General features: G+C 51.5%; 1 protein-coding gene across 2 annotated transcripts; it reads left to right on the top strand.

Annotated features, from left to right (window-relative positions):
* The first annotated feature begins 523 nt into the window (after positions 1-523).
* Positions 524-13,342, top strand: ZNF26 (zinc finger protein 26). 2 transcript variants are annotated; one of them, XM_037511360.2, is made up of 4 exons: positions 524-568; positions 4,827-4,953; positions 5,042-5,131; positions 7,828-13,342. In XM_037511360.2, exons 1-4 carry the CDS (start codon positions 536-538, stop codon positions 9,174-9,176), a joined length of 1,599 nt encoding a protein of 532 aa, XP_037367257.1. In that variant the 5' UTR covers positions 524-535; the 3' UTR covers positions 9,177-13,342. The 2 variants fall into 2 exon arrangements, with proteins under 2 accessions (XP_037367257.1, XP_037367256.1); XM_037511359.2 differs by having other exon boundaries at positions 7,825-13,342.
* Positions 13,343-13,955: the final 613 nt, after the last annotated feature.

The raw sequence follows: 13,955 nt of genomic DNA, 5'->3' as shown, positions 1-13,955 counted from the left end.
CCGCGCGGAACTACATTTCCCAGAGCCCCGCGCGCCCAGAACTACAGCTCCCGGAGGGCGCTGCGGCGCGCCGCGCCCGCTCTGCGCACGCTGGCGGGCGGCCCGGACGCGCCCCGGGAGCCGTCGCACAGCCGAGAGCGGGCCCGCCCCGCCCCGAGCGCCGGTGCGAGCCGTGGTGCGGGCCGCGGCGGCCGGGGCGCGCGCAGGCCCCCGGGAGAGGTAGTTCTCGCCGGCGTCGTCCCGGCCGCAACGGGCGGGTGACGCACTTCCGCGTGCGCCGTCGCTTGGCGCGCGCCTGCGGGGCCGCTTCCGGCTCGGCCTCGGGGGCCGGGCGGGGGGCCCGCGGGTCTGTGCGGCGGCCCGGGCGTCCTGCGCCGACCCGGGTCTTGGCCCGCCGAGCCCCGCGCCCCGGGCTGGACCGGACGGAGCCGCCCGACCCCCTCTGCGCGGCCCGGAGGCGCGGCCCGCGGACCCCTCGGCGTCCCCCGGCTCGGGCCTGCGCCCCCGCCCGCGGGCCCGCGCGGAGCGGCGCGGCATGGCCACGCGCTTGCGGGCGGCTTCGTGTTGGGTACGTGGCGACTCCCCCGGCGGCCGCGGCGGGCGCCTCCCCGCCGTCCCCGCGTCCGGAGTCGCGTCTTGGGGTCCAGGCCTTGAGGGCCTCGCCGGGAAGCGGCCCCTCGGCTCGCGCGTTCTGTGCGGGCGCTGGCGCGGGTGGCGGCGCGGGGTGGGTCGCGCCCTTCTCGGTCTGGAGGAGCGGGGGGCGGGAGCGGGGGCCGCGGGGCCGGTCTGCGGCGCGGCCGGGCCAGCGGGTCGCCGGCCTGTGTGAGTGCGCCTCGGGGTGACGGAGATCGCGAACGCCTGCCCTGGCCGGGACGTTCCCGGTCTGGGAAGAGGCGTCCAGGGAGGGCTGGCCGGGGAGTGTCGCATCTGCAGCGCCTGTCGTTGCGTCTGTACCTCGGCGGGTGTTTTCAATTGGAAATACACAAATTAAAGGTATCTAGGTTTTGGGGTGTTTTTTTTCAAAGATGTGTTTATGGGTATAAGGGCTGGGGTGCAGGCCAGCGGTGCGGGGGTGAGAGGACTCCCCAGAGACAGAGTGGGGCATAGAACAGGCAGATCCACACAAACACACTGCTGAGGGGAGCAGCGGGGAGATAGGAGAGTCTGCTGCACGCCGTGGGTCAGCTCCCTGGCGGGGTATGGAAGTCGGCTCGCAGCTGTGACAGCCTGAGACTTAACACCTAGACCCCCATGGAGGCCCAGGCTTTATGGTGCTTAGCAGAAGTGCTTAGCAGTCGTGCAATGTCCTGTTTCCCCTTCTGTTTATTTTAGATTTCATGGTGACGCATATTGATCAGCCATGTTCCTTGTATTAGCTGCGTTTTATACCCCACTAGCAAATGGGCACATTTGGTTGAGCCGTGTCTCCACTGCTGGGGATGTGTGTGTGGACTGACCACCCCATGTGCAGTGAGCAGCCCCCAGCGCGTCAGCACAGGCTCTCCACCCTTTCTCTTCAGCTGGGCCTCACAGCTTTTGAGCTGCTGAAACTTACTGTTCTTTATTTTTTTTTTTTTAAAAGATTTATTTATTTATTTATTTATTTATACAAGCACTGGGTACAGTCAGAAGCGCGGGAGGGTGAGAGAATTCACCAGAGTAGGGAGCAGAGCAGGCAGAAGGCCAAAGTACACTGCTGAGGGGAGCAGCGGGCGGCAGGAGAGGTCTGCGCGCCATGTGGGACCCTCCTCAGGTGGCCGGGGAGCAGCCGGGGATCAAACTGGCACTGCAGAGGCTGCGGGCAGCTTTGCAACCCAGCGCTCAACCGCTGCGCCACCGGGGAGGCCCTGAAACTTTCTGTTCTTTAATTCACAAATGTTTAAGTGTTTAAGGTAGCTGACCAAAACTACTTGTGGATTTCATAGGTGATGGGTGGAATTTCACTTAATTCATATTCAGGTGTGCTTCGTTCAATATTTAAATTTTTTTTTGTATGAGTGGCGCCATACCGTGTTTAATTGTTCTGCAGTTTGCAGGAAAGACTTAATGAAGGTGCTGTGTAATGCTTCAGCAGTTCTCTCATCGGCAGCAGGTTGGGTTGTTCAGCTTGTCCTTTTACATATTAGACAGTGAACAACAGCCCACATGTGTCTCCTGCTTCATCGTTGCTTATGACACAATTGATAACTTTGAATTCATTAGCTTAGTTCCCCGGGCCCCTTCTTGCCTCAGGAGTAACCAATTTGGTGTATGTTGTTCTAGGTATTTTTTTGTCCACGTATTTACATACAGTTGTCTGTATCCTTAAAACGTGTGTGAGTTGGCTTGTTAGGGTTTTTACATGAGTGGGTGTCATCTGTACAGCATTTACTTCTGTTTGTTTCCCATGCGTAGGTGCGTCCATGATTATTTTAGGTAGATATCCTTTTGTGGGTTATTTTGACTTTTACTTTTTGAGTTCTAATTTATATATAGCAAATCATGTGTATTAAGTGAATATTCATAAACACTGAGGACCAGATTATCCCAATCAAAATGTAGATTTTCCAGCATCGTGGCAGGGTCCCTGGGGCCCTGTGACCACAGCCACATCACAGGGCCACTACTTTCTCATTCTTGTCATGTTCAACGCAATAGTTATTTCCTGTTTTCTTAGTCCATGTAGTTTGTGAGCTCCTTCCAGGTTGTGTGATGCCCACTGTGTGAATGTCTCATATGTGCAATCGTGGCGGAGGATGCCGACATTTGGTTTGCTTCCAGCCACTGGTTACTTTGAATGACCATGCTCTGAGCGTCTTTACGCGTCTCACCTCTGTGAAACACTATGGGTTCAGTGATCTTTGTGGGGATCACAACCATGAGACAGCAGCACTGTGTCCTGGGGGGCAGGGTCCCCTGCCATGTGTCTGTCTACGTTGAGTGCGGGCTGCCCAGCCCCACCAGTGTGCTCTGCTCTGTCCCTTAAGCAGTGCAGGTGCCCTGCCCTTGTTTTGCAAATGTGCTGGTCATGTGGATTTGTTGGGCTTTGCTTTTATTTACAGTGTTTCTGCTTCTTTATTTCAAATGTTTCCTTGGTAAAAATTTCTAATTCTCTTTTTATCCACCTACACTTATTCCCCCTACATATGTTATTTTTTTTAAAAGATTTATTTATTTATACATAAAAGTACTGGGGTACAGGCCAGAGGTGTGGGGGTGTGTGAGAGAGGATTCACCAGAGACAGAGTCGGCAACAGAACAGGCAGATAGACTGAAGTACACTGCTGAGGGGAGCAGCAGGGAGACAGGAGAAGTCTGCTGCGCCATGTGGGTAGCTCCTTGGCCGGGGATCGAACCTGTGCTGCAGTGGCTGCAGCGAGCTTCATTGGTTTGCATCTTAACCCCTTGCGCCACCAGGGAGGCCCTCCCTCTACGTATTTTAAAGCCTTTGTGGTAGCTAGACATACGGTAGTTTCTGTGGTGTGCCTTGTCTCTAAGATTATCCAGACCCTCTGTGGGTCTGTCCACTTGTGCTCTGCCCTTGGTCGTGGTTTCTTTCTGAATTTCTCGCCGGGGTGTTTGTTTTAAGCCTGCATTGACATAAGAGGAGCCACCAGAGACTGTTACTCCTGCTGCTCCTGCTTCCCAGGGGAATGGGCCACTAAGCCTGACTCTCTGACTTTTTTCTGTGCCAACTTTGGTTATTTTATTTATAGATGTATTTATGCATGCAAGAGCTAGGGTATAGGCCAGAGGTGCAGGGAATGAGAGGATTTACCAGCGACAGAGTGGGGAGCAGAACAGGCAGATCTACTGAAATACACTGCTGAGGGGAGCAGTGGGGAGACAGGAGAGGTCTGCTGCGCCGTGTGGGTCAGCTCCCTGCATCCCCAGGGAGGCCCCTGTTGTTTTAATTTTAGTTTTACCGAAGTTGAAAAATAGTACGCGCTTTAAAGTAGAACAGAGAACAAGGCTCCTGGCTTGCCCCACTGGCTCTGCACCCTTCTCCCATCCTGCCCCCAGAATCGCAACTTCGGTCTGTTCATTTGTGGCCTCTGCCTTGAGCTTTCGCTCAGCAGCTCCAGTGACCTGGTCCCACGTACTGCTCCCTCTGGCTGGCAGGGGCTGAGAGGCCTGTCGTGCTCAGGCCTGACAGTGTGGCTTTGCCCACTTGGGCCCCAGCCCTCCCAGCCTGGCCTGGCGCTCACCCAGGGTGCTCTAGGCATCCTGGTCCTTCCTCTCCCTGGCTGCAGGCAGGGTTGGGGAGGGGGGGCTTGTTTCTTTCCTCCCACTCATTTCTTTTCCCCTCCTGTGGGGGCAGCTCCTGGGTTGGGGCGGGAGGTGGTGAGGGGGCTCTTGCTGTCCCCTTAATTTCCATGATCTCTCACTCTGCAGCTCCCCAGAGTGGGGCTCTTGTCCGCCCCTACCACCCGCTCCCTGCGGACCAGGCTACCAAGGGTGCCTCTGGTGTGGAGCCTCTGGCTTCACTCACTCCTGCCGACATTTCCTGGGATGAGGGATTTCTCCATGACCGCGACCCCTAAACTCGGGTCAGCCCCTCCTGACTGGGCTCGGAGTGCTCCAGGTGTCATGCGCCTCCTTCCTCCAGGGCAGGTGGCCACCCCACCTTGGGCCATCTGTGCTTTTATGGGCACCCTCCTCTTGAGGCCCCTTGGGGGCTCCTGCGCCGCTGCCATTGTCCCTCCTTGGCTCCGGCTGGGCCCGTGGCCTCCCCAGCGCCCTGCTCTCTGCCGTCTCTACTGGCTGTGTCGTCTCACGTTGCCCACAGCCTGCCCTGAGCAGCACCTGCTGGCTGTGGTGCCAGCATTGAGCACATGTTGTTGCAGGCGCTGCCATCGTTCAAGGACGTCGCCCTGGAGTTCGCCCGCGAAGAATGGCAGCTCCTGGATCCTGCACAGAAGCGCCTGTACAGGGACGTGACCCTGGAGAACTACCGCAACCTGCTGGCTGTGGGTGAGTGCCTCTGCCGGGTGCCCGGGCCTGGTCGGGTGGAGGACTCCGCTCCTGCAGGGGCCACACCCTCCTGCTTTCCCCTCCGCAGGGTATCATGGCACTATGCCTGAGCTCGTGTTCAAGCTGGAGCGAGGAGAGGAGCCGTGCGCCGGAGGGGCCAGCCAGAGCTGCATGGGTGGTGAGTGGGGTCCTGGGGGGCTCCGAGGGGCTGGGCATGGACTTGCTCAGGGGTCGGGCCCCTGCCCCCACTCACCTTCCTTTCTGGCCTATCCTGCCTCCACCTGTGTCCTGCCCTGCCCAGGCCACTTTGCCTTCAGCTTCAGCACGGCCTTCACGTCTCTCCGTGCTGGGACCACTGTGGGGAAGTCCGGGGCCTCCTGTCTTCCCACGGTGATCCCTGCTTCAGTGGGCACTTTTCCTGAGAGTTATGAGACAACCCAGTCTCGTTGTATGTGTGTGTGTGTGTGTTTATTTTATTTATTCATTTATTCATACAAGAGCTGGGGAGCAGGCTGTTGTGGGGGCGGGGGAGAGGACTCAACAGAGACAGAGTGGAGAGCAGAAGAGGCGAATCTACTGAAAACACTGCGGAGGGGAGCAGCGGGGTGGCAGGAGAGGTCTGCTGTGCAGTGTCGGTCAGCTCCCTGGCCGGGGATGGAACTCAGGCCTTAGGGGTGATAATGCCCTTACACTAGGCCACCAGGGAGGCCCCAAACTGACCTTTTAAAAGCCTGAGACAAATCAAGATCTTCTCTAATTAAAATTTTTTGGGTAAGATAAAAATGCTTTGTCATGATCTGGTATGATTGGGTTCCTGCCTATTTCTTTCCTTTGTTTTAATCAGCTTTTATTGGGGGTAATGTCAGTTTATGACAGCTTCAGGTGTGCAGCATTTCAATTCTGTCTGCAAACATCACATCCTGGCCACCATGAGAGTCCAATGTCCATTCATCACTGCACTGAGCCCCTTTCCATCTCAGCCACCCCCATCCCCACTTCCCCCAACCTGTTCTCTGTAGCTAAGTGTTTTTGGTTGTTTGGTCGTTTGATTTGTTTCCTTACATTCCGCGTTTAAGTCCCTCACCCAACTCAGCATGGCACTGTCACGACGGGGGCTTTTCTATTTCAAAACCATGTAGAGCTGGTTTTCCTTCTCAAGAACTTTGTTATTTCTTATGTTTGGGATGCTCCTGCCATTACTTATTTTTTTTTTTTTAGATTTCTTTATTTATACAAGCACTGGGCGCAGTCAGAAGCGCGGGAGGGTAAGAGAATTCGCCAGAGCGGGGAGCAGAACAGGCAGACTGACGAAGCAGACTGCTGAGGGGAGCAGCGGGCGGCAGGAGAGGTCTGCGCACCATGTGGGACCCTCGCCCAGCGGCCGGGGATCGAACCCACACTGCATAGGCTGCGGACAGCTTCGCAGCCCAGCACTCAACCGCTGCGCCACCGGGGAGGCCCTGCTGTTACTTTTTTTATGATTCACTCAACTCTCCTTTTTTTTTTTTTAAGATTTATTTATTTATACACGAACCGGGGTACAGGCCAGAGGCGCAGGAGGGTGAGAGGATTCACCAGAGACAGAGCGGGGAACAGAACAGGCAGACTGACGAAATACACTGTTGAGGGGAGCAGCAGGGAGACAGGAGCCGTCTGCTGCGCCATGTGGGACCCTCACTGGCAGGCCAGGATCAACCTGGCACTGCAGAGGCTACAGACAGCTTCACAGCGCTGCACTCAACTGCCTCCGCCACCAGGGGAGGCCCAACTCTTTTTTTTTTTCTTAAAGACTTTTTTTTTTTTTTAAAGCAGTGCGTTTTATTTTATTTTATTTTTTTGAAGTGGGGTACAGACCAGAGTTGGTTGGGGGTGAGAAGATTGACCAGAGAGAACAGGGAGCAGAACAGGCAGATGTACCAAAACACACTGCTGAGGGGAGCAGCGGAAAGACAGGAGAGGTCTGTTGCATCATGTGGGTTGCTCCCTGGCTGGTGGGGATTGAACTCGCACGGCAAAGCTGGCGGACAGCCTCACAGCGCTGCACTTGACCCCCTGCGCCACCAGGGAGGCCCCTCAACTCTCATTTTTAATGTTTTATTATATCCTAATTATTCTGTAAATTTAGTTTTTAAGTGAACCACAATAATAAAACATTTGGTCACTGGCGCCTCAGTACTGGCCAAAATTTTTTTTTTAATTGGCCAAATTTTTTAAACCTCTATTTTATTTGAATTAATTTTTAGTCAAAGAAATGTATGCATATGTAAGAAAAATCAAATGACTGTTAGCCTGGTAGTGAAAAAGAGCATTCCTCCCTGCCTTTTTGTTCTCCACCCCTGAGTTCTGGCCTCAGAGACTATCACTTTTTACCCTTCTTCTTGACCTCTCTTCAGAGTCTGATATGGGGCCTCCCTGGTGGCGCAGGGGTTAAAGACAAAACACTATCAAGCTATTGCCAGTCACTGTGGCCTGAGTTCATCCCTGCCAGGGAGCTCACCCACAGGGCGCAGCAGACCTCTCCTGTCTCCCTGCTGCTCCCCTCAGCGGTAGATTTCAGTGGATCCACCTGTTCTGCTCCCCACTGTTTCTGGTGAGTCCTATCACCCCCACGCCTCTGGCCTGCACCCCATTTCTTGTATGCATAAATAAATAAATCTTCTAAAAAAACCACATCCTGTTTTGATGATTGCTAAATCACTACCATTTGCCTAGTGGGACCTGCTTGCTTGGTTTGGGTCAGCCCCTGCTTAGGCACATGGCGCGTGCACCTGGCAGCACTTCTTTTGAACCAGTGTCACAGACCTTTTCCCAAAAGAAAAAGAGTGATTGCATGGCAGCCCTAAGACTTCAAATGTATCTGTTTGTTTCTAGAAGACTGGGGAGAATGGCAGCAGAAGAAGCCAGATGAACTGGAGAGCATTGAGAGAAGATACACTTGTAATGCATTCGGAAGACATCATCTGAGCAAAACCCACGCTTCCTCAAGACAAAGGTTGCAAAAGTGTAACAAACGTGGGAAAAGTTTGACACAAAACTCAGGTTCAATCAGAAACTATTTAAGAAAGCATCCTGATAAGTTTCGTGGATATGAAGAACCATATTTTCTAAAACATCAAAGAGCTTATAGTATAGAAAAAAACTGTGTGTGCAGTGAATGTGGGAAAGCTTTTCGCTGTAAATCACAGCTTATCGTACATCTCAGAATTCACACAGGAGAGAGACCATATGAATGTGCTAAATGCCAACGGGCCTTCAGTGCCAAGTCTAACCTCAACGCCCACCAGAGAGTGCACACGGGAGAAAAGCCCTACTCGTGCCGTGAGTGTGGGAAAGTCTTCTCCTTCAGGTCACAGCTCATCGTCCATCAGGAAGTTCACACGGGAGGGAAGCCTTACGGTTGTGGTGAGTGTGGGAAAGCCTACAGCTGGAAATCACAGCTTACATTACACCAGAGAAGTCACACAGGAGTAAAACCATATGAATGTGGTGAATGTGGGAAAGCCTTTAGTTTGAAGTCACCGTTCGTGGTGCACCAGAGGACTCATACCGGAGTGAAACCGCATAAGTGCAGTGAATGCGGAAAGGCCTTCCGGAGTAAGTCATACCTCCTTGTTCACATCCGAATGCACACAGGAGAGAAGCCCTATCAGTGCGGTGACTGTGGAAAAGCCTTCAATATGAAGACACAGCTTGTTGTACATCAGGGAATTCACACAGGAAATAACCCTTATCAATGTAGCGAATGTGGGAAAGCCTTCGGCAGGAAGGAACAGCTCACTGCACACCTCAGAGCTCACGCGGGAGAGAAACCCTATGGGTGCAGTGAGTGTGGAAAGGCCTTCAGCAGCAAGTCTTACCTCGTCATACACAGGAGAACACACACAGGAGAGAGACCCTATGAATGTAGTTTTTGTGAGAGAGCCTTTTGTGGAAAATCGCAGCTCATCATACATCAGAGAACTCATTCAACAGAGAAGCCCTACGAGTGCACCGAGTGTGAGAAGGCCTATCCCCGGAAGGCGTCACTTCAGATACACCAGAAAACTCACTCAGGAGAGAAGCCTTTTAAATGCAGTGAGTGTGGAAAGGCCTTCACTCAGAAGTCGTCTCTCAGCGAACATCAGAGAGTTCATACAGGAGAGAAGCCATGGAAGTGCTCCGAATGTGGGAAGTCCTTCTGTTGGAATTCAGGGCTTCGTATACATCGGAAAACTCACAAGTGAGAAGTCAGATCCCGAAGCATTCTCATGGACGTTGGTCCTCAGGAGGTTTCATGTGACGACGTGGAGACAATGAGCATGAAAATGCACTCATCAAGTAAGGCGCCTAAGAGGCAGACCAATCATTGGAGTGGGTGCATGAGCTCTCAGAAGAGTCACACAGATCTGTGCGGGCCGGAGAAGAGTGGATGATGGAGGACAGAACCTGTACCAAATAGTGTCGTTAGGAAGGTTCAATTCAGAACCTGTATTTATCCTTTTACTAAACCCATAGCAAAATGTGTTCTGTGGAGAGTCACATTCCAGATTTGAAACTGTTCCAGAGTGAAGAAAGTGTCAGTTGTAAGCAGTAGCCTTTTTCATGGTGGAGTGTGAAGTTTCTCTTGATGCGTAGATAAGTGGAATGGAACGCATTCTGAGGGTTATATTTGGTGTGACTTTCCTGAGTAACACTAAACAGCATTTTTAAAAATTTGGTATTTTATTTTTAATATAAATTACACATTTATTTGATAGTTTGTGGAATAACAGTCCCTGGTATTCTCCATGTTAAGTGGCAGTGCTGTCCCTCTGTCCCAGCAATCTCAGTGAAACAACATGACTTTTAGCAAATGAAAGGATGGCGTTCTCATTCTTTCCCTTGGCCTCCGCTGGCGTTTATTACAGACCTGCCCCGCAAGGGTCTGTGTAGCCGTCCAGGTCCTCGCTGATGGGTGACCGCCCGCCTCTGGCTCTCAGCATGTGTCCTGGGCCTTTCAGCTTGTTCTGTCCACAGACGCAGGTGAGTATCATGCCCACTCGGGTGCGGGCAACCTCTTTTCCCGGATCCTGAGCCTGTCATTCAGTCTAACGTCTGTCCCGGGATTGTGCTGAGTCTACCAGGTAGTACCTGCTGTCGTGGGTTCCTGAGATGCTGATACCGCTGCTTCGTGAGCCTGGTTTTCTGGCCTTATATGTGCTTCCTCACCTTTTCAGTAAAATACCTTTTCTGCTAATGTTAAGAAGTTTCTATTTCTTATAATCAGAAGGCTTTCATTGAAAAATTGTTTCTCGGAGCAGTGTGTAGGCAACAGACAGAGTAGGGTCTGAGACGAGAAGCAATAGCTTCTTATTCATATAGTAGCATGGGAGCTTTTTTTGTCCACGGTACAAAACAGCTTTTGTTCACCAAAGCCTTGTGGGCCCTGGTAAGATTCTGGGAGTGCTGACACACTATTGCCATAGCAGAATTTCAGATTTATGAGGAACGTGGGGCAGGAGACAGGACGGTTACTTCTGATCCTTTCGGCTCTTAGACACGACAATAGACTGAAGCCCTGAAATCTCAGCTGAAAGCAGAGTATTAAACTTAGCGGTGATCTCGGCATCACAGAAATAACTGGTAGCTGTAGTGTGGAGATAGTGGGACCCAAACAGTATATCTGACTTGCTTAAATTAAAAGTCATCCACCTCAGATACCCAGTAACCACGTATGCAGACAGGCCGTGAGGTGGAAAAAGCTGTTACTTCATAATTCAAGCAAGGCTGTCTGAGAGAATGATAAGCCTAACAAGTTCGGAAGTGGTGTGGTCTTCACTCTGCGTGTCAGCCATCGACAGACCACCACCCGAGGCAGCCTACAGCCTCTATTTATAAATCTTTTTTACATTTGTAAGAAGTTTTTACATTTTTAAGAAGTTGAAAATGGCCAAAACTATTTCATTGAAATTAGTTAAAAAAATGATCCTGAGCCTGTCATTCAGTCTAACGTGAATCAAGGGAAATGTGGCAACTCATTGACTCCTGTCCCGGGATTGTGCTGAGTCTACCAGGGAGTACCTGCTGTCGTGGGTTCCTGAGATGCCGATGTCATTGTCCACTTTTGTACAATATTTTATTTCTCCCCTTGGGTGTAGTCCCTACAGTTCCCCCACCACCACCACATCACCAGTGAACCAGCTCCATAGTCCCTTGCGCTCTTTGCTCCCATTTTAATCTCTCCCCTCCCCTGCTGTATGCCTCAGATCTATAGTTGAGTTTTGGTGGTCATGCTAGAGTTTTAATGGAACCCAGCCAGCTGTAACGGTTTCTCTGCTGTTTAGCTGCTTGTGCACTACAGTGGTGATAAGCTGGTGTGTGAACACTGTTACCCACGAGACCTCCCAACTCCGGGTCTGGAGCCTCTTCCCAAGTGGGTCAGGCCTGGAGGAGGACAATTCTGCTGCTACCCTCCACCTCACCTTTGCTGATTTATGACTGCAGAGAAATCCTCATGAGAACACTGAGGATTAGTAAGATATAAAAACTTCTGACACTTAGAAAGATGACTTTTAAGGGTGGTCAGTCAATGACAGTCTACTTACTTTGCTAGCACCAGAAGCAGTTACTGTTATAGAAGTTAGCGCACTGGCTGATGCAAGATTAGAGAGTGCTGACCCATGACACAGGAAGGGCAGGAGTCAGACTGTGGTGCGCAGAAGGAAGGCCTTGAGTGCTTTGTGACGCCAGCCGACCTGGATCTGTGGCGTGTTCCCAAAACCGAACCCCTTCCACACAGTGCAGAGAAGTGTTAGTGAAGTTAGCAGCTGTTCTTCCCAGACTGGAAATGTGAGCAGAAGCAGCTGTACTGCATATCCATCACCTGTGTGCTTGGAGACTGCTGTTTAGTCACAAGACTGGTCACAAGATTGGCCTTTAACTAGACTGGGTTGGTTTGGTTAACACTCGGAAACCAGGGTTGATTTGGTGATCAGGCCTCCAATCAATTTATAGATGCAAGCTCTTTTAGAATGAATTCACCCCATTAAAGATTTCATATGTATTTATTTAAAAAAAATTATACAAGAACAGGGGTACAGGCCAGATGTGCGGGAGGGTGAGCAGATTCATCAGAAACAGCGGGGAACAGAACAGACAGACTGGCTGAAATATACTGCTGAGAGGAGCAGCGGATGAGACAGGAGAGATCTGCCATGCCATGTGGGTTTCTCCCCGGCCGGCCCGGATTGAACCTGCACTGCAGAGGCTGCGGACAGCTGCTCAGCGCTGCGGTCAACCACCTGCACCATCAGGGAGGCCCTTCATATGTATTTGAAACCAAAAATCTGATGCAATAGGAACTGAGTCATGGCCCCATGTACTGCAAATAAAGTGTTCTTCGAATTAACTTCAGGCCCTAACCTGTCACCTTGAGGGTGACTGAGAACAAACCCCTCGTGGCTGAGGAACACTGCCTCTGACCCTGTCATGGTCAGGTACTGCTGCTGTGGCGCGAAGGACCTCAGTGGCGTGGCGATCCAAGGCCAGCTCATGAGTCTTGAGGGCTCTGGAATCTCATGTCTTTATTTCACACACATGGCTAGTACAGCAGCACCTTGCCAGTCTGTACCCGCCTCAGTGCAGAGCCCACTAACCCTCAGAGGGCAAGACCTATCATGTCCAGGGATACTTAGTTTGCAGACCACACTTGAGGTAGCTGTGGTCTTCCCCTTAAGCTGTAACTGAAGGGGAAGTGTGGGAAGGCAGGAGGAAGGACAAGGAAAAAAGTATTCAAAGAAGCATGGCTGAAAACTTACGAATTTAATTACAAGCTTCTGTCTACACATTGAAGCAGCTCAGTGGACTCCAAAGAGACCCACTGACAAAAGCATCCCATAAAAATGCTGAAATGCAAAGACCAGGAGAAAATTTTGAGGACGAAAACAAGAACAGGCCTGCGAAAGCCTCCACATTAGCAGCTGAGCTCATCAGAAACAGTGGCCCATCAAGCAGTGGAGGAACCTACTCCTGGGGGGAAAAAGTAAACCAGAAGTCCTCTGGCAAAGCTTTGTTTTAATGTGGGTGAAATAAAAAGCATTTCCACATGAAAAGTGAGACTTTGTTGCTAATAGACCTGCCTCTCAAGGAGACCAGGAAGTTCTTCATGCAGAGGGAGTAACCCCTAGTGGTAACTTGATTTTTATGGGAAGGAAAGAAGTACCAGTAAAGCTAATTATAATGACACAAATACATCATTGCCTTTTTTAAGTGATTTAAAAGGCAATTATATAAAATAATGCATTGTTTGGTCTGTGACATGTAGAAATGGAACACTTGCCAACAGTACAATGAAGGCATAGCTTGGGAGCAAAACTGCTAGGCTAAGGAGAAGACCACCCAGGGCTGCTGGGAGCCACAGAAACCAGAGAGCCAAAGTGGGAAATAGGTTGGTATAATAAAATCTATAAAAATATACTTCCTCCCTGGGCCTCCCCTGGTGGTGCAGCCATTGAGCGCTGGGCTGCGGGGCTGCCCGCAGCCTCTGCAGCACAGGTTCGTTCCCCGGCCCCCGGCTAGGGTCCCACCAAAAAAAAAAAAAAAAAAAAAAACAAAACAAACTTCCTCCCAGGGCCTCCCCTGCTGACGTAGGCAGTTAAGCGCTGTGCTGTGAAGCTGTCCACGGCCTCTGCAGCGCCAGTTCAATCCCGGCTGGCCGGCAAGGGTCCCACGTGGCACAGCAGATCTGTCACGCCTGCTGCTCCCCTCAGCAGTGTATTTCCTCACTCTGCCTGTTCTGTTTCTTGCTCTGTCTCTGGTGGTTCCCCTCATCCTCCCGCGCATCTAGCCTGTACCCCAGTTCTTGTATAAATAAATAAATCTTAAAAAAAAAATACACTTTCTCCCAGTTCTCTCAGTGAAACTAACTCTGTACTCTTGGGCTTGTGACAGGTGTGATACATGTGTGAGTGGTTTTGTGCTGTGGGGTTGTGGTCACATGTAAGTGTGGTAAGCTCTACAGCACCACTAAGGAAGTAGCAATTCAC

The sequence above is a fragment of the Talpa occidentalis genome, unplaced genomic scaffold (genome assembly GCF_014898055.3).
Source record: "Talpa occidentalis isolate TD23 unplaced genomic scaffold, MPIMG_talOcc4v2.1 talOcc4.14, whole genome shotgun sequence".
NCBI classification, from domain to species: Eukaryota; Metazoa; Chordata; class Mammalia; order Eulipotyphla; family Talpidae; genus Talpa; species Talpa occidentalis.
Note: the sequence above shows the minus strand (reverse complement) of the source record. Positions and strands in the feature narration are given on the sequence as shown.